The sequence below is a fragment of the Anomalospiza imberbis genome, chromosome 4, assembly GCF_031753505.1.
Source record: "Anomalospiza imberbis isolate Cuckoo-Finch-1a 21T00152 chromosome 4, ASM3175350v1, whole genome shotgun sequence".
Classification (NCBI taxonomy): Eukaryota; Metazoa; Chordata; class Aves; order Passeriformes; family Viduidae; genus Anomalospiza; species Anomalospiza imberbis.
Genome location: NC_089684.1, coordinates 20,324,767 through 20,345,597, shown reverse-complemented (window position 1 = coordinate 20,345,597; position 20,831 = coordinate 20,324,767). Strand labels below are relative to the sequence as shown.

The 20,831-nt window shown below is 44.1% G+C and overlaps 1 protein-coding gene across 1 annotated transcript in view; it reads right to left on the bottom strand.

Moving 5' to 3' along the window:
* COL25A1 (collagen type XXV alpha 1 chain) overlaps window positions 1-2,244 on the bottom strand; it is a 302,478-nt gene extending 300,234 nt beyond the window's left edge. Inside the window, exons 1-2 of the mRNA XM_068187415.1 lie at window positions 1,755-2,244; window positions 1,143-1,212 (exon numbers count right to left, since the gene is read on the bottom strand). Coding sequence (XP_068043516.1) covers window positions 1,143-1,212; window positions 1,755-2,147 — 463 coding nt within the window. The 5' untranslated portion in view covers window positions 2,148-2,244. The remainder of the gene's footprint in view (window positions 1-1,142; window positions 1,213-1,754) is intronic.
* Window positions 2,245-20,831: the final 18,587 nt, after the last annotated feature.

Genomic DNA, 20,831 nt, shown 5'->3' with positions numbered 1-20,831 from the left:
TAGTCACATATATTGTCCTTCCCATGATAGCCATGGCAACTGCAACACCAGCAAGTAGGTACTCTGTTCTCAGCTGTATCATCACAGAAATAGAGTACCAACCACTGCAGGCAGCTATAACACTGAGATTCAGCAGTCCCTTCAGGCTGATGAGTTTGGCAGGAATTGTATTCTGAACTAGGAAAGCTCCTTCCTTATACACAAGTACTGTCATACATCCTGCTGGAAAGCATAATCAGCTTAAGTCCTGCTGACAGTCAATATTCCACCTGTAAAAGAGATGGTTTTTCATACACAGTGAGAGGATATCCAAAGCATCCTCTCCATCTAGTGTGTCTCATCACAGAGGATGATGGAACTCCTACATCCCCCTGTGAAACACTGGCATTATTTTCTTAAATTCTAAGATGCTAGATGAACTTGGATATAGGTTAGAAGAAGTTTCTAAAGCTAAAACAACACTGACAGATATCAGACCATCAAAAAGGAGCACAAAGACTACAGAAACATTTCAGCATGAATGTAGGAACAACTGTGCAGTATTAGAAGGGCCCATTTCCAAAGTCAAGTGATTTCCCTGGTTGCACAAACACACACAGTTTTGAACCTTCAGTAGGGAAAATCTGCAATTCCTTCCTAGGTGAACTGCTTTCCACCAAGACTACAAAAAACAAGACTGTAAAAGGCTCATGTATATATTACTGCTAACTTGCAACAGAACCTCCACCTATTTCAATCCATGTTATAAATCGTTCAATATTTTTGCTAGGGGCTTTTGCTCCACTTCCCAAGTTGAGTACACAGTGCCTTGATTCAGTACTACCACATTTAAGACAGAATATATTTCATCTGCTGGAGTGGATCATTAACATCTTCGTAAGTGTTCTTGTTTGGCAACATCCAGCCTAATGAGTGGTTTTTATTAGCATTAATTCCAATCTAGGGCCACAGCGAAAACCGGGCATTCTGGGCTTTACAGAAAACCGGGCATTCTGGGCTTTACAACTTTTGCACCCAAGGAACAGTTGTTGATTGAAGAGGCATCCCCTGGACCTGATTTAGGTGTATTTCAAAAACGTGGGATACCAAACCGCCCAGAGTTACAAGCCTCCGAGAGGAGATTTCCAAGCTGTGACTGTTACCTGGTGGGCAGTTGCACTCTGGAGCCGCTTCTCTCGCTAGTCGTATTTTTGCCAAGTGCTCGTAGGATTTCTGGGGGCGAGAGAAGCAACATGAGGGCGGGCACTTGGCGAGCGAGCTCGCCCGCCACAAGCAGCGCTCCCGACCGCGGCCGCAAACTGGAATTTACCGCTATGCCAGAGGCTGCGCAACCAGCGGCGGCTTCTTTGCTTGGGCTCGGCCTAAGGTGTCTCAGTGACCTCGCCACCCCCACACCAACACCAAGCCCGACACCTCAGCGTCTCTTTCTGCCTGCTCGACACGCGCGGTCGAGAAGCGCAGGGACGGCGGCAAGTTACAGATGTGAAAAGCGCCCCAGCGGCGGCGCACGCAGGGGTCCCCCGCGATCCCTCATCCCGCCGCTCCAGCAGCCCGGGGCTCCCCCGGCCCGCTTCTCCCGCGGCCCCGCCGGCCCCTGGGGTTGCGGGCTCACTTTCCCCGCTTCCCCCTCCACCTCCCACCCGAGCAGCTCGCCCCGGCCACCCTCCTCATGGCCTCGGCCGCCCCCGCCCCGAGCATCCCCCATGCCCGCCACACGCACACCGCACAGCAGCGGCCACCCCCGTCCCGCACACCTGGGCGAGAAGTCGCTCCACTTTCTCCTGCATCATCGCGTTCAGTTGCTCCAAGGAAAAGCCGGGCAGCGGCGTGAGTGGGGCGGCGGCAGAAAAACCACCTCGGGCGCCTTCGATGGCCGCGACCCTGGCCTGGAGGTCGCTGGTCCGCACCCCCAGGTAGACGCAGGAAGCGGCGGCCAGCGCCGAGAGGAGCGCGGCCAGCGCGGAGCCGACCGGCCCGGCCCGCCGCGGGCAGCGGTCCCCGCCGCAGCCGGGCTTCCCGAGGCCGGGCTTCCCGCTGCCGCCGGGCTTCCCGTTGCCATCCTGTCCTGCGGCTCCTCGGCTCTTCCCCAGCGTGCTCGCACACCCTTCAGCTGCGGCAGCTTTGATTTCCTTTCCTCCGCCCCCCATGGAGGCAATTAGTTTACAAACAACGTTAACAAAAATAACAGCAACCAAATAGGAGAAAATAAATAACGAAATGGTAAAACAAAATTCTTTAAAAGAAGAAGAAGGAAAAAAAAAAAAAAAACAAAAAACGCGGTAAGTAGAAGCAAAGCCGGCAGCCGGCTCACACACTTTGAAGGCGAAGCGGCGGCGCGCTCCGCAGCCCGCACCGCGCCGCGCACCGCCGGCAGCGGGTCGCGACCCACCCCGCGGCAGAGGCGGCGGCGGGAGGCGGGGGCGACGAGCCACAAGCCGGCAGCGGGGCTGGGTGCGAGGCGTGCCCCCGCGGCTTCCAGCCGCCCTTCGGAGGGAGCAGAGTGCTCTGCGAGCGCTTTGCCACTTGTCAGAGAGGTTTTCAGGCGCGGGGCGGGAAGCGCCCCCCCTCCGCCTCCCGCTCCCCTCCCCGCCGCCGCCGGAGGACTTGTTGCTCCCGCTCCACCTGCCTGCCGGCGCCCAGCAGCCGCGCCGCGCCAAGCGGGGAAGCCCGCAGGCGGCAGGCAGCCCGCGCTGCCCCGCTGTCAGCCACGGAGCCGCCGCCCCGCATCCCCGCCCTCATCGGCATAATTTATTCACCTAGGCGGAGGGGCGGCCTGCGGGCCGCAGGGGACTCTCTTCGCATAATGTGTGCACGGCGTGCAGGACATCAGACTCACAAATTAGGAGGGCGAGGGTCGCAGAGGCCTCGGGAGGGGCTCCCACGCCGGGTGGTGCCGGGGAGGGGGCTACAAGGGGCGGCTGGCCGCTCCGGGGCAGCTCCGGAACACCGAGCAAATTTACGGCGGTTTATGGCTGGGCTGTCATGCCCACGGTGCGGGCATAAAGCACGGGAGTGCTCCGTTGTCCTGTTCTTTTTTTAGAGTGCAGAGGATAAACGTGTATAACTCACCGTCGTGAGGGCTCACTTCCAAAGAAGCAGCCTGCTCTAACTTCCTGTTGTATGAAGGTTTAATTCTAGTCAATTTTCTTTCTGCTTGTTTATTTATCAAGTTGCTTCTTCAATGCTCCATACACACTGGGAAGTTTTCATTGTGCCTGCTTTGGTTGACTAGAAGAGGAGCATCAACATCCAAAGAACTACAGGTGTGGCCTGATGGGAAGCTTGGTGGTTTCTGGTCCTTTCCTCTCTGCCTCTTACTGCCGAAATGCTGCATTGACCTGCTGTATTTGGTTCTCACCTTGACATTACCACAGTGCTTCTCCTATAAAGCACTTTTGCGTGACATTTCTTGTGTTTGGTACACTTTTTGAATCAGAGAAACGTCTCAAAGCAGGACCAGATGTTGAAAGAACACACAGCTCACCCTGTTTGGCGTTTACGTATGTGAATACTGACTACTTACAAGACATGGGATGAAAAAAGAGATTTGTCCAACTATGGCATTTCTCAGACAAGACCAAGAGTGTTGGTTTATGCTATGAATCAAGTTTCCTTATGGAATCATATTTGTGCAGTTTTATTACCTATTGTTTCCCAAGTATTCAAGCAGTCACAACTGCCATGAAGACACAGATCCAAAAAAAGCTCTGTGGGTTTCAGTCTAATTACTTAGACTTTGAATGAAGTTCGTAGCCAGTCATTTATTCTTCATAATTTGTCTCTTCTTTCTAAACAAAAATTTTGTGTACTCTAATCAGAGAGAAGAAACCGTGATTACATAGCCCTAGGTGATAGTTTCTTCACAATAAACAGTTAAGAGTTGCAAGGGAAAGTTTACAAACAAATTCCACCAAGCATCACGTACCTTATGATCAGGACTTGTGAATAACAACTGCACTTTTCAAAACAAGGACTTGCTCACAGACTATGTGTCGGCAATAAGAACTTGAAATAGTATTTGGAATTAATAAACTGACAGCAGAAAATAAGTAATACCGACATGCTCTTATTTGGCGCTCAGCATGGGCTCTCCGAGTATGGTATGAGCAGTGCCCAGGCTGCCTCCGAGTGCCTGGCAGCACACGAGGTGCTGGAAGCCATTGGCGCCAGCTCCAGCGCTTCACATTACCCCCTGTTGTTAGTAGCCAGCACCATTAGTCACCCCTGCTCGTGGTGACATCCAGCAAAGTAACCCTGCAAACCCTCAGGATATGATCGCCATTTTCTGCAGGGGGTTAGCGAGGCGCCGCTGGGAGCGGGATGGCTGCCTGCACCCTGCTGCTGCCTCACAGCAGCACTGCCTCACTTGTGGTGCATAAGTGGATGCTGCTCGTCTGGGCCAGGGCAGCATCTCCTCCTGGGATCAGCTCTTCTTATTTCAGGGCAGATACTCACATCCTCTGGCTGCTTCAGTACCCCACATGGGGCACAGACAACCACGTACCCATAGGTCAGTGTGACGTGGCTTGATGTTTTGCTTGGCCAAATGATGCAATCTTTCTGCCCAAGCATCTTTCTGTCCCAGCATCATGCCATCCATTCGTTTTGGACAAGGCATATTCTACATCAGAACTTTATTAGCCTGAGACAGGAAGTCCCTTGTTACATTAGATTTGCACATACTTACGATCATAAAGGTTGCCAAATGAGCCAGATTACCATGTTTCTATGGGTTATGGTGCAAAGCCATTTTCCTACTGAAAAACAATCCCATGCTAGATGTTTCTTATTCTGAAGAGGTATGATGGGAAACCTTTCTTTTTTTCTGTCTGGGACAAATAGAAAAATCTGCCAAACTAGAATCAAAGCCCAAGCTGGGAAAGCAAAACTCTAAAATATCCAATAAATTGTTTTCATGCTCTTTCTCACAATGGGTAGCTATACTTCTACACAACTGGAGAAATGCTAACCCTGCCTGGTCTCAGCTCTGAAAAGAGATGAGGCTCATGTTCATGTGCACATGGTTCTGCTCAAACATATCCTCAGACCAAGGGAAACATGATGAAGAGGAGTGAGAGGAGAAAGACCAGTCTTCCTCCTTGCCCCACCTTAAAGTTACATTTTTCTTTTTGCTAAAGCTTGGTTCTGGGAAAGATGTCAGCTAAAAGTTTGTTAACATGCTTAGAAATTACTTGATAATGGCAGAGTTAGAGAACAAATTCTTTCCCGTAGCTTTTTTCCTAATGTGTTTTCACCCAGAAATAGATAACAGTTTTTGAAAATGCAAATTAGCATTGTCCTCTGCTTGCAGCAAAACCACGGTGATCTTCCTGATGGAGGCATTATTTATCCACTTCACAGCAAGGTTGGTCCAGAACAGACTGAACTGGACTGCAGAGTCCAAGCAGCAAGCTAAATTATGCAGTCTGATTAAATCTAGCACAGGATTTGTTTGTGTAGGCGAAGAGCATAACACAGATGTTTTACCTGTTATAAAAATCTCCGGTCACGTCTGCCCGAGCCGAGAGCATTAAAGCAGCCATACCTTCCCATGCTCAGTTACTTGATACCATCAAGTGGACAACCAGCAGCTTTGCAGTACACTTGTCCCATCTAAACGCAATCAACCAGAGGAAAAAATGTTAAGGCACAGCGTTTGCTGCTTTTGCCAGTTTTCCACAAGCAGGAGGCAGAGCGAATCCAGGACATGCATATGCTCAGTGCCAGTGAGCCTGCTTCTTATTTTGCAGCCATGATGATGCCAGAGTCAAGAAGGCATCTACTTAGGATCATAACTAAGATTAAAACCAGATTGCTGTAGCACTTTTGAGAATGCTATCCATGCAATGAAAGAACAGGGTTTCTTTTTTTTTTCCTCTCTATCTTAAAACATATTTTTAACATTTTTTATTGGTGAAGATTTATAGGTGTTGAATTAGAGGGAGTAACTTGGTCTTACGAGTTAAACTTCTATTCCAGGAGTAAACCAGACAGCAGTTCATATAGGCAAGCAGTAATTTAACTGTATCTCAGGAACTGTATATTAGATGTTGCTGGTAACATTTAAGATATTACACCATGCAAGTTTAGGTAACAAAAAACTTAAAATGCTTTAAAAGCCTATTTTGTGTCTGGCAGCCAGAATACAGCAGCTTGAAATAATACCTGTACACCAGGTATTTTGAGCTGGCCACTAACACATACAGGTAGAGTGTAAGAAATGGCAAATCTGTAGCATTTCAACTCAAACAGTAGCAAAAGGAGGAGAATTTTAAGTAAGGTCTGCTTGAAGTGCTCATGCACAAAGACCTGAGGCAGCCACACTTCCCACCAAGAGGGAAGTGCTCTTGATTTGAAGATTCAAACCTCTAAAGGCCATGTTTCAGCAGATCTGGTATATGACCAGGCCAAAGGTATTGACACAAGATGCTAGTGTTTGCATTTCATGGGTCTGTGTTTGAAGATGTGGATGGTGTTTGCAGATAACAGTTTTCCACCAGACAGGACTAGTGTCTGGAGTTCTTTCCATATTTTTATGTCTACAGCATGATGTATTTTGGCTGACCAATCCACAGTCCACTACTGGATTTCTTTACCAGATACAACATAAACTTGTGACTAAAACAGATGAGTGAAAAACAAGCCTTCGTCTGCTCAAACAACAAGCCATGTTAAATTTGTGATATATATTGCACATATGATCAGGAAAGGCAGAAGGCAGAGAGTAAATACAAATAGGGATTGGAGTCTAGGACCTCGAGTTAGAGCTGAGGCAACACACACAAAGATGAACGCTCGAATGGTTAATAATGCTCATGCAAACCCTTCTTCTGCAAAGGTTCCCACTTTCAAATGGAGCTTATATATTATTCACTCTATGTGGAGCCAAATTGTATCTGCATTCTGCTTCTTCCTCAATTCATCTCTCTCCTGCTCAGTTCAGCCTTCAAAATGGAGTGCATCTTGCACCCTAAATGAGATTTTACTCAACCTCTGTATACTTAATATAGGGAAAATGCAAGGTGGAAGCAGAATCCAGCACTTGTCTCACTTCTTAGCTCCCTGGCAGGTTAGGTACTATGGTATTTCTCATCGACATGCTCATAATATCTGCCAAGATAGCTCAGAATCACCAGAAAAAAAACTTACTTCACTGTTTTGGGAAGAAAGTTGGAAAAGCCTTTCAAATATCCGAATTGATTGCCTTCTGTCGCTTTAAATTTACTATAAGCACATTACAGTACACATGATGCAGTACATTAATATACTTAGCAGATGGATAACACTTGCTTGTGATTTAATACTTAGATATACTCATTTCACATCTACTGTACAAACACTTCATATATTTGGATTTTTAAGTCAGACTTATCTTCTGACTAGAGGCAATTGAGTCACATAAGCATAGGATTTAGTTTATTAGTTTCATAACCTTACTGGTATTTTGGCAAACCTGATATTAAAAATAAAAAAATAAGAAAAAACTCCAAAAACTTACATCTGGATTTTAATATATTTCACAGCATTTCCTTTTTCAACATGATGAAACCAGCTATCCTAGACCTACAAACTGATTCAAGACAAAATTTAAACCCTGTATGTCATTCTTTACTAAAATTCACATGAAAGTGTTACAAAACGCTTCATAACAGATAAATCAACTGTCTTACATTTTTCATAGATTCAAATACTTGCTTTAAAATGCATCTGATTCTTGGGAAACTCTGCCAAGAGTTTTACTGAATGGAGAGCTGTCATCAGAAATTGGGACTAGGAGACCAGACCTGAGAACCTCAGACAGACAAAAAAAAAGACCTCCTTGCCCTGGCTCCAGGCCAATTAATATCCCTTGCTTCCCTGATCTGTTTATTTGTGTATGAATGAGCACCACTGGAATTCCTGGGACATGGTGAAAGGCTGGGAGGACAAAGTTTGGACTAAGAGTTTCTGAGCCTGCAAAGTCCTATATTAACACATAACTTCACTCACGTCTGTAGTCTGATCCAAATCAATAGGATTAGTCATGCAAGTAAACCTTCACATGTGCTGGAGTATTTGGAAGGTATAAAAATGCCAACACGAGGGACAAGATGAATCCAACACAAAAAGCTAATTATACAACAGAAAAATTTTCTTCACCTTGTTAATTCCAAATTTCTTGTATGTAGAAGCTGTTACATTTAAGAAGAGGTTGTTTTTTGTTTTTTTTCTCCAAGAAATTATTACAATAAAGAGTAAACTGCTGAGAGATCTCAGTGGAAACCACCTCTGAAAAAGGCAGCAGTAACTCTGAGTACATTTTTATGCCCCAACACAGTTACTAGAGATGTAAAGTTCCTGTGGGATACTGGCAAATATAGAACCATTATAATGCAGATATACTAACATTTCTATAAGTACTATCAATTATTTACATACTTAAAACAGGTGGAAGCTTCTGAAATCTACAGACGTGGGTCAAACATGGACAAGATTATTGCGGAACAAACAATTCAGAATAAGAAAAGGCAGAAGACAGAAGGAGGAAGGTTTGATTACCAAATTAAAAGGAGGGTGTCAGGAAGCAAGCAGGATTAAAATCCCTAAATGGATTTTAAGAGGGTGAAGGAGGTTGTTGCAGCAGGAAATCTTCCTTGGTTCAGTAGATGGTGTCCTCCAAGTGACTTAAAGACAGATAAAGTCTGGTGATTTCCCCCTGCCCTCCCCCCACAATTTGGAATTAGTATATTCTGAATAATTTACCTGGAATAAAATGTCTTCTTATAAGAACTGCATATCTGATAATCAGTGCATCATTTTACACTGTAATCCATAATTCTGCTCAGGGCCATGTCCTTCTCTCTCTTTAACCACATTGCTATGATGCTAATGATCTAATGAAAATCCCTATCAGGATGTCCATGACACTTCTTGAGGTTTCTATTTTATGTTGCTAGGCCTGAAGAAGGCAATGTGGGCTGAGAAGATTTGTATTTTCTAATTGGTTGTTGAATCTCTCATTATTTCAGTGAGATCTGGGAACAGATGTCTACATGCTCACTACTACCTCCCCAGTCATGACATAGGAAAAAAAACATCATGTAATTCAGCAAATTGTAAAAACGTCAGTGGTCTCAGCACAAATTCTCTGTCATAACTCTCAAAGCTGTTGTACGATGAAAGGGAAGTTTAAAAACTAATTTTAATGTCAGATTTAGTTTCCTGTGTTACAGAATTCACTGGAATGTTGATATCATTTTTTAATAAAAGATTACTTAGGCAAATTTATCCTACTCTTCTGAGGACAAACAGAATTCAGTCAGAAGATAGATTCTGGATAAAATACAAAAAATTCAAACAGATCAAACTTGGATCAACATAAATCACAGTTTTGTTACTTTTTTTCAGAGCTAATTCCTAAATTGATAAATTCTATCAATGGTGGTCCCTTCGACAGTTTTTCAAGTACATTTTCAAAATGCTCTGCCATTATCAGCTGAAGATTTTAATGCACTTTTGAAGGACATAAAGTTTGCTGGGAAATTGTTGCTTGCTCTTGCAAAATTGCCAAACAAAAAACCCTTCTTCCCTGATCATGCTGAGATCAGTTGTATTTAGTATCTCCTTTCCTGGAAAGAAAAAATGCCCAACTGCATCATGGGAGAAAAAAACCAAACACAAAACCAACAAGCAAACAAACAAACAAACAGAAAATCCTTCTCTTATAGGCTTATCAACATCTGCAAAATAGCTGCTTATTTTCTCTGGATCAGAACAAAGTAAATCTTAAGATGTCTGCAAGTGCATGATAAAACCTACACAACAGGGTTGCTACTACAATGTATAAAATAAGTGTGTATCGTGGATTTCACATCTTTTTCAGAGGTTTTGAGGGGACATCCTGGTTTTCTCACACCTTTTATCACCACCAAACTGCTAGCTGTCAGATCACCCACTTTCCCTCTCTTTGCAATGAGCTTCAATCCACCACTCTGCAGATTGGGAGCACGAGGAGATGGTCAGCAGGCTTTCCAGAGCTCCTGGCTTGGTGACTCTCTAGGCTTCTCTTTCTCTCAGACAGAAAGGAAGAGGAAAAAATCTCAATTCCTTGAAGGATACAAAATTGTAAAGGATTTTAAAGTGTGCTTTGTAGGGAATGGGATAGTCAACCATTGAAGCTGATTCCAAAAACCAGTGTTAGAGGTCTCTTTCTCAGGTCTTTCCATCTATGAACAGCACTGTGAACTCTTCCATGTGAAATTATCAGAGAATGAGGTTGGGGTAAGATAGCTGCAATATCCAGACAAAATTTAGGTTTTTTAATGAAAATTACAGATCTGGGATATCTGAGCACAGCTTCTGAGAGCTGCAGAGCTAAAAAAAAAAAAAAAAGCTGGTGGTCAGAAAAGTGTCTGAAACCTTATCACAAACATTTAGGACATTTTTCCTTGCTGTGAGTAGAGAGATAAAGGAGGCCAGTCAGAAGATACTATCAGCTAAAGAATCCATAGATCTCCTGTAGATTTCACAAGAATAAGCACAATAAAATAGCCCGGCTGCTTGGGATTACAGGTCCCAGCCTTGTGTCTGCATCATCTCAGCTCCATCAGGCCACCAGCTGCCAGAGACTTTACTAAATCGTTCAGGGACATAGATTCCTCAAATTGCTGTCATAGACTTCTTGTAGCTGTCATATTCTTTACACTACTTGTATTATTTTTATGCCAAAGGTAAAGTAAAACTATTTTGTCTTCCCTGTTTTCTGTGCCTGTAAGAAAATTTAATTCTTTGGTGATAATTCTGGCTATGGAGTTCTAACCTAGTCAGTACTGACATACGGGAGAGAGGGACTGCTAGGTAATGTCTCAATTTACCATCCTAGGTATAACTCATGCTCCTCAGTCCTGGAGCTCTTCTGCAGGGCTTCCATTTTCCATAGCCGTGCTAAGCTTCTTTCTCACCCAGAGCCCTCCTCATGTATGCTTTCCAGAAAGTTTCACTGCTGCATTATAGATGTCTGTTTAGAGGTCAACACCAACTTTCCTGCTCCTCTAACTTTCCAAGATTACACTGTCAAAAGTAGTCAACTGAAAGTTACATGTGAGTTAAATGTTCTGTCTCAGTCTCTCAGGGAGTTCTGAGACCCTGTCTTCCTAGGTGACCAGGAATAGATTGGCAACTGCTCATATGAGATTGACAGCAAATGTGAGTAACAGTGAAGGCTGATAAAAGAGAAAGCTGCAGGAGAGGGTTTACTCTACATTAGCACTGCAGAAAGCAACAATGAGGGAAATATAAAGAAACAAAATTTACTACAGTCTTTTATTGTTAAGGACAATGCTGCTAAAGGCTCTTTCTTGATGGAGCAGAAGTAGGACCAAGAGAAGAGAATGGACAAGTTTTGATGGTGGAGGTGGTAGCATTATGGATGAAAAAGCAGAGGGGCATAAAAGATCTATGATGGTGACACAAAAGACTTGATATTCATATATACAGGGACTGTGAGGAGATACAGGAACTTTAAAGCTTGTATTTTACCAGCTATATGGAGGACATGATGAAGACATCTTCTCTGGGCTCAGCAGATCTTAAAATGAAGATGGTGCCTCTCACATGTGGAGAGATTTCCCTGCACACAGTGCTGTGAATGTCTTGTAGCAAGAAAGTGTTATATGGACTTAAGAAAGAGTGTCTTCCAGCTGAGAGTTTTGTTCTAGGTTGCTTAAAACCTCTAAAAACATGTCTTTCTAATGTTTCTGGTTAATAACAGCTTAAGTCTAAAATTAAAACAGTCTTTGTGTTAAAGGGACAGAAACAACCCCACTGGGCTTGGGGAGTAACATTCCCCCAGTGAGGCAGGAAAGGGAATGTTTTGATCACTGCAACTGAAGTATTTTCTGCTTGATGTGAAAGGCCAGGTGGGTGAGCAGAGTAACAGAGCACAGAAAGGCTTTCTGGAGAAGGATCTATTATTTCTGGGGGTCAGTCTCCTGAATCAAAGAGAGGAAAAAAAGGTTTGGGGAGAAGTCCTCTCCCAAGATACTTACTTGTATGTCTGCTTTCTGACACATACCTACTCAACATCAGTGTTCCAGTGGTTTTTGCCTGACATTATATTTAGATAAACTATCCTCCTGAAACAGCAGGATGATTTGTGTATAATTCTTCATTTTTATTGAATGTGGACTTCTACTCATTTAAGAAATCTTGGGCTCTTAATTTTCCATTTCATCTTGCCCTTGAGGATACTTTGGTTCTGCTGTATTTTTCTATACTTGTCTGTCCTCTGTGATTTCAAGGGCTTGAGACTTATTAAATATAAAAGCTCTTTGATATCAGCTGGAGCACAGCTGAGGATTAAGCCTGCCCCTCAATGCTCTCTCTGCCTGCTGCTGTCATGTGTAAATCCTATGTAGGAATCACTCCCTTCCAGAGAAATCAGCTGTAGCCTGCATGAAACATAGCAGATGCTTTGCAAAAAGATCAGAGAGGAAGTGAAGATACATTTTCCAATGAACTTTGTGATGAATATAAAATCTAGCATCAGAGCAGCTTCCTGCAGGAAACCAGCAAATAGGCATCCACAGCTCACTCATCTATAAAATGCCTCCTGGAATCTTTAATGGCTGTGAGCGAGCACCTGTCAGCTCCGTGCCATGTGGGGAGAGCTGGAAGCAGCATGGTAGCAGCGGTGCCCACACGAGCAGTGCTGGCAGGCTGTGCTGCTCCTGCCAGACCCATTGCAGCTACCCAGGCGAGTCTGGGAAATGCCCCAGCTGGGCATCAGGCTCAGCTGACCCCTACTCAACCAGTGAAGTCTCGCAGCATCACACTTCTATGCGTTACGACTGCAAGCAATGATACCTTAATCTCCAGACCATAAGAAATTCTTTAAAGTTTCTAAGACCAAAGCAAACTGGTAGTATTGGTCATCAAAAGGTAATGAAATTTGGCTGTAAGGTAGGAATCTACTTTTTCTGGCAATGCTCAAATATTTTGCTGCCAAGGTTTCCTCAGCTGTACTTTACATTTTAGTTATTTGAGTCTCTATTAATGTGTCTGTTCTGGAACTAATTTCTAGGTGGTTTACCCACAGGAATACCAGCCCATATGCTTAAAATAAAATTGGGGATATATATATAAATATATATACACACGTAGGAAGAGGAAAAATTTTTTTGGTTTTTTGGCAAGTGATAGCATGCCTCTATGTGATTACAATGTGTAAAAAACCCTCCAAAGCCTTCTCCTCAATCCATATTTATAGGAAAAGTCCCATGCACTTATAGAAGAGCGAAGAGTTCTGAAAGCATACCATAAATCAGCTGTAAAACTTCATGAGCTACAACCATGATGTAAAGTTTATTGGACCAATATGAGAGTCCGAGAGCCTTTGCAGCGTCTTGGTTAGGGCTAGGGTTAGACTGCAGCTGTGCTGCAGTCTAGTTGCTCCTCAACATTCAACCATAATCAAACTCCTGCTCTGCTTTTCAGTGGGGCTGCATGCTGCCCGAGTGCTTTCATCTGAAGGCTGGTTTGTTTGGGTTTTGTTTTTTGTTCTTTTTTTCACTAGAAGCTGATTTGAAAAGATATATTGACAAAGAAATGCAGATAAGCTGTGGGTAGGCTTACTTCTGCTGCCATTCATACCCTCTTGAATCACAGCATGCTGGAGCAATCAGCTCTTCAAAGGAGTCTGCCTGAATGTTGCTTCTTCAAGATTTGATGCTAACGTGTACTGATTTATTACAGTCAGGAGCTGGGACCCATCAAAATCACCCTCTGTGTTTATGTCACACCTTCACTGTTTCCTCTTGTGGCTCCTGTGATCCTCCCCCAATTAAAGGCTTGTCTCATCTTCCCCTTAGCTCAGAGACAGCATCCTCCTTTCCAGCAGTTTGTCCCCTTTCCTACCGCAGCTGCAATGCCGCCCCATCCAAGCTCTGCAGGTCTCTGCAGAGCTCTACTGCCAAACCCCATAGAAGACAGACCTGTTACATTTTCCTGAACAATTTGAGGAGGATTGTAGCTCAGTACAAACGTTTGCAGTGTTGTCTCTTGACTTACTGTGATGGTTGCTGTATGAAACAGTGATGTGCTGATTGAAGGGGATATGTGTTCGCAGCTATCTGTTGGCAGGAGCTCCTTGTGGGCCACATACCTAATGGCATTGCCACAGACCAAGGAGATCTGCCAAAGGCAAAGAAGTTACCTGAATTTAGGGTATGAGTCTCACATCAACTCTTTATTTCCTCTGTTTTATTGATCTTATTGTGTTTTCCCAGTGGCTTATTTTGTGCATCTGAAGTCTGCATTTTTTTAGCACTTAAGCAACTTGTTTTGTCTACCTCCTGTGCTGATGTGAATTTTGTAGGATCCTTTTTAAAGCCACAAAGATCACTGTTCTTTCCCCATGAGCTGTGTATTCAAATCCCATTAATATTACATAGGATTTCAGGGAATGCATTGAGGGAAAATAATCCTCATTAACACTCCTTTTAACATACCTATTTCATTTCTTTGGCATTTCTTACCTCTTGAAGCTATTTTCTTATTTCCCTGTCTACACAAGGGTAGACCACATCTCACCCTTCTAACATGACTCCCTCCCTTCCCCTCTTCAGGACTCTCAAGGATGCCAGGCATATGGCTCTTTGTGCTGTTTTCTTTTTCTCTTCCATTTAAGTGATGCTGTTTGCTTCCTCTCCAAACCCATTTTCATTCAGAGACCAAAAATGCTTCCCCTCTGTTTTGATCTGAAAAGGAACATGTACTTGCCTGAAGCCATATGATGTTCTAAGACTCCTATAAAGATTCATTTATTTATTAGCCTTCTTTGAGCTTGAAAAATACAACCCTTTTTTTTTTTCCTCAGTGTCTTTAATCCTTAAGTACTTCACAAGTTACAGCTCTAGCACTGATAGGAAAGTGCTGTGGGCTGTAGGGTTGGGCAGCCCTGTTGGAGTAGATCGCTTCATGTGGGTCCTTTTGGGAAAGGAAGTGTTTTCCTATGAAGTTCAGTCTCAGTTCATGGGCAGGGATGCTGCTTGTGGCAGGCAGAATGAGGGGTTAATACCCAGTTTCATGTTCTGTTTCCTTCTTAAAATGGTAGCATGAGCCATCAAGTGCCATTTCTACATAGCTCCAAAATAATAAACAGCATTTCTGTACTCAGATGAACCATTTAGCTCCAGCTTTGATTAAATTGTTTTTCCATTACCAACAATGAACTGTTAAATGAGTAGGAAATCTGTTCTGGACTCAAGATGTCTTTTCTGTAGCACTAATTGCTAACAAAGTGGAACAGAATACCAAGGAGGAGGAGGATAGGTCACCTGCATGATATTTAGTTTTAAAGGAAAATGATCGGGGCATATATGAACCGCAGCTTAGAAATCTTAGAAAGAAGACACTTAACACTTGAGATTTTGAGGATGTTGCAATTTATCATATATGGCTTCTTTAGCTGTATGTAGCTAGCTTCCAGAGATGTCTGAGTGGCAGCACAGTTTACAGTTACCTGGGTAGTATGCTGGTCACAATTTCTAGTTTTGTGTGAGGATTACAAGGCATTTCTAGCGTAGTCATTGCCTTTTTTTGCAATGATTGTTAGTTATTCCCAGCTATCTCATGTGCCTATGATATGAATCAGTAATTGCACATGGTCAATTAACCTTTATTTTCCAGGTGAGAGAGTAGCAGATAGGGTAATGAAGGAGTGCTTGAATAAAGTGTCATTCCATCTGGAAAAGTAACAGCACTGGAGGGTGAGAGAGAACATGGACCCTATCTTTGAAGACAGTGCTTCAAAGGTGTACGTAATAAAGGGGCTGTGTGGGCCATACACGGGGACACCAGTAATAGTCCCAGTGCTGAGAGGAAAATTACTACATTACTGTTTGCTTTTTACAATTTTTTACTATTTTTCCCCTCTCCTGTTAATAGTGGCCTTGTGAGCACCAGCAAAGTAAGAGGTTTGGCTAACATTGGCTGTGCAGCTGCAGGGCTGTGCTGCGGGGCTGCCCCTGGCTGGGTGCTCTGCTGCAGGCAGCTCCTCTGCAGCAAGCAGGGCCCAGCAGTGTCACCAGAGGACACAAGGAAAAACAATGCACCACGCTCTGGTCACAATGAAGAGACTAATTTATTTCTTCTGACTCCAATCATTATCATTCTTAAAAGGTGCCAGTGGATCGGAGGGGGAAGGTGCCACCTCTCCAACGACACTGGACAAACTACCACTCTATCAAATTTCTCCACCTCTATGAAAGAATGCAAAACAATAGGTTGTTTACAGAAAGTTGAGTGAGAAAGTTTTCTACAAGAATGTAAACTCAGAAGGCTTTAGAAAATCCTAAGAAATCAGGGCAACACAGCAGCACCCAAGCACCTCAGCCACACAGCGTGGCAGCCCACTGAAAACTGACTCTGGAAGTAACTTTCTGAGCCATCACCTCATGCCAACACTCTGACTTGTCCCTGGCCTCTGCTATTCCTCCTTATGTCAAAATACACAATCACTCATGCCATAGGCTTCCTCTTTAGGCTTTGGTTCATTTCTTTACTTTTCTTCTGGGTGTGCTTTCTTCAGCTTTTGAGCAGGACTGTGTAGCCAGAAATCTGAGAATGTCTCAGAGTAGAACACTTTCCTCTGGTCCTTTTCTGCAAGACAGCACCATGGGTGGCAGCTACTTCAGAGGGGAGAAAGGATGAGAAAAGTTCTTGTCCTCCAGATCTCAGAAGAGTTTGAAAATGTGAATACTGAAGTCTCAGACCATTAATGAATTTGATAATAAATTAGTTTTATGTGCTTTGAAGATTTAGAGACAGTCTCATCCCTTTTTAATGAAGACCTGCCACATTTTTGCTTTTTGAATTCTTCCCATTGGCTAAACAGATGATTTACCTTCTAGTTTGTTCTCAGTGCTGCTGATACCACAAACACATTTACTAAGGCAGGCAGACACGTCTTGCACATCAGGAGGCAGAGGGGTTGAGTTTATCTGAACGTTATGCAGACCCTTGTCATGCCTGACCTACTGGCCATTGTGAGGAGCTCAAACTGGGAAGAAGATACTCCTGGGGTGCAGCACCAGGAGGAAACAAGATGACTCCTTCTCATTTACCAGGCTGGAATATTGGGGGATAATCTGCAACATCCAGGGGAGTCTTTAGCCAATGCACTAATAAATAAAATGGCATAATTTTCAAAAAGAGCACGGAGCATTTCCATACTGCCTTCTGTGCTTCATAGGCACGTGCAGAGCTTCATGAACGTGTCAGTATGTGCAGTGGCACTGAGCACAGAGAGGGAAGGCAGGAAGCAATTAAGGTTTTACTGTGTTACCAGATCACCAGCAGAGAGGCAGAAACAGCAAGGGCACCTTTGGGCTGTACCCCTGCCGACAGCGACAATAAGAGGTGCTCAGCAGCTGCTGCCCCACCAGGCTGGGCAGACATTAATGGTCTAGCTCAGACCAGAAGTGTGCTTTTCAAGTGAATTGCCTGATTACCTTCCATGACCATGTTCCATTGGCAGTCTGGGTGCACAAGGCTGGATGCCTCCTTGCTAGAACAAAATGGGATGATGTGGCTGGGTATGAAACTGGGGAGGAAGACCCTGAAGCCTGTACAGTGCCAGTGCTATGTCAGGAGCATCCATAATCCTGACCTGCATCTTTGCAGGGATCATGGCAAGGAACAGGTCTTAAACATCTAGGAGTTTCCAGGAACTAAGGAAGTTCTTGATGGCTCCATGTGCTGTAGAATGCTTAATGTAATGAAACCATTATTTTACTTTTAGGTCCAGTTTTCACAAGTGAGGTGTGAGCACAAGGCTTTGTTTTTTAAAGGTGTGACTCTTCCTCTGCAAGCTGTTCTAAATATGTGCCTCCATGTTCAGTGTGCCAAAATAAATGTTCTGCTATATTCTGATTCTGGCTTGGATTTTCCTTCTGAGTTTTAAGCCAGTAATGTGCAAAGTTACAAATTCAGTATCAGTGTTCAAATATATGATACTTCACTTTGCTTTGGTCATCTTTCCTCTTCCCCTTAAGTTGTGGCTCGTACATAGCTAAGAAAATTATAGGGACAGGAAATTCTTAGAAAGAATAATTACAAATAATTAGAGAAAGAACAATTAACCTTTTCCTTTTTTTGTGTGTGGTTTTTTTTGGGTTTTTATGGGGTTTTTTGTTTGTTTGTTTTGTTTTGTTTTGTTTTGTTTTGTTTTGTTTTTGGAAGAAGCCTATATTTCAGTTAGGTTTCAAAAATAAGCCTAATTTCTTTTTTCTTTTTAACAAGACTGCCGATCATGCTGGTAAAAGTTGAGAAGAAGTACTGGCTTTATTTAAACCCTCAGCTGCTCAGGTAGCCACCAAATATAGCAGAGCTCTTACAGGAACTGCTTGTAGGAGTCTAGTATTGTTTAGTTTGAATGCAAATCCTAGTTCTAGGGTTTCATACCACAACTAGATTTACTGTAAGTGAGATTCTGATCTGAAGCCAAGCTCCACATCTGACCAAATACAAATATGTCAGAATCCCAAAATGTATTTTAAGTATATCACATAACAGACTCTCAGAACATCATAAAAAGCTATATGATAAATATAACCAAATAGGAATGTTTTCATAAATAAATGAGTTCTTGTGCCACTGAGCCCTTCTGCCATGGTGTTGAGGGTCAGATCCTTATCCATTTGTGAAGAATAGGTTTGCATCATACTTTTGAACTTGGACTGTTCCGAAGCGATGCTCGAAGGGCGCAACATCAATTGTAGAGACAAGAAAAGGAGCCAAACTCCTCAAATGCTACGAGCAGCCGGCCCAGCGTGGAGCTGCTGCGCAGGAGGGGCCCACGCTGAGCCCTGCTGGTCCTCAGGCCAGCTGCGAGGCACCATTTGTCTGAGAGATGCGGCACCGCGGGCTCCAGCGCCTGCTCTCCCGGGCTCCCCGCAGGTGGTTACCAGGCAACACCGCAGCTTCACACCCGCCTCGTCCTCCCTGCCGCGGCGTGGATGCATCCCTCTCTGCTGCTGCTACTGCGACGGAGAGAATATGATTTTGGAGGAGGGTGGGAGGAAGGTGGCCATAAATGAAGGGGATTTATATATCCCCTACCCCCTCGATTGCTGCAGATCAGCTGACTGGTACTTGTAGATAGTTTTCAAGGAAAATTCAGGGATCTGAGTTCAATCATTTCACAGCAAATGCGATTACTGTGAAAGGAGAAAAATTCCAGATGCTTGCTCTCCTTGCAGAAGAGCTAATGCTCTTGCCTGATTTTTTAGACTAGGCAATTGTAGCACCTGCCTTTCCTGAGCTGTGCAATGACGCAGCTCACCCTTACAGTGACCTTCAAAGGCGAAAACAAAAAAGAGGAAATAGCTTGTATGCAGAAATACCTATAACACATCTTGCAAGAAAGGACTCTGCAGAGCGCTTGCCTGCCGGCTATAGCTGATGTGATGGGGTGTGGGGCTGGAACTTCGCCCTGGATTCTCACACCATTCCTCTTTTACAACCAAAGACGGTGACTGGTTCCTGCTTTTTCTTGGCTATTTTTCCTATGACTGGGTTTGTAGCCTGAATAGTTAGGATAGGGATCTGGTGCAGTAGTTCATCCTGCTCACTGCCATAGCACCACAAAGGTGCACAAGAGAAGGAGGAGGGACAGCCTGGGTGAAAGCTGGGGGAAGGGCCTTGCAGGGAGCCTTCCCTAAGCCCGCTCTGCCAGGGTAGCCAGTATAGCTGCCCAGCCTGCTGACCCCAGCTTTATGCTTCTAGAGAAACTTCTCATCATGGCCAGCAGTGCCAGATCCTCCCCTTGAGCAATGAAGAAATATTTCTGCAGACCATGAGGGATGCAACATGAGAGAGAGAGAGAGTGGAGAGGTTGTACTTTTCCTCCATAGTGCATCCATGTAGTACAAAGTGTAATTTAGCCCTTTGCCCTTAGCTGCCATGCAACCAAAAGAAGCCCACTCTTTATTTGTTTTTGGCTTTCTCAGTTGTGTTTTACACATATTCCTCAGAAGAGCTTCCTAATGTAGACATACAAAGGATCTAGGAATGCTCACTTACCTTGCCCCCCAGGCAGAATGGGCTTCAGGAGGACCCTTTTCACACTGTATCTTGAAAAAACTTATGTATGCATAATATATTCCTATAAAAATCTCTGTTTAAGCAAACAAGGAAACATGATAAACCATGTCTAGTTTTCAATCAATTTCCAAACTTGAAAATGTTTGCAAAAAGAGATCTGATTTCAGCAAGCCTTATTTTTGGCATGTTTTTTGTTATGAGATCTGCTCATTGACTAAAAACGCTCAGCGTCTCTCCAGGTAAGAAGCCCAGGTCCCCATTCAGGGTAAATAAGGGTGACAGAGGCTGCATCCAAGGGTGGCCTCACCTGACGAGCAGGATCAGCAGCCGTGCCTGTGTTGCAATGCGGCTGCGTGATGGGGCAGGGACGCAGCACATTCTTCTCCCTGCCACAGGCATTCCCGCAGAGGCAAGGAGGCTTGGGGGCTGCCAGCTGCTCGGCCCTTTGCTGCTGGAAGAATGCAGCTGAATGTGAAAACTTGTCACCAAGCTGAAGCCACGATACACCTGTCCCTCCTGTCAGTCTCCTGCCGCAAAGTCTCACAGGGACTTGAAAACTCAAGCCATAAAAATGGGATTTAACTAGCCTTATTCTAGAATGCAGTATGTAACATCCATGCTCCATATGTCCCATGATGGGAATGTCCATTTAAACCATGCTATGTAAACAAGACAACAGCTGTGGAATGGCATGAGCCGTCCTGCAGTAATTCAGAGAAGAGCTGGGCAAAACTTTAGAGGAACATTCC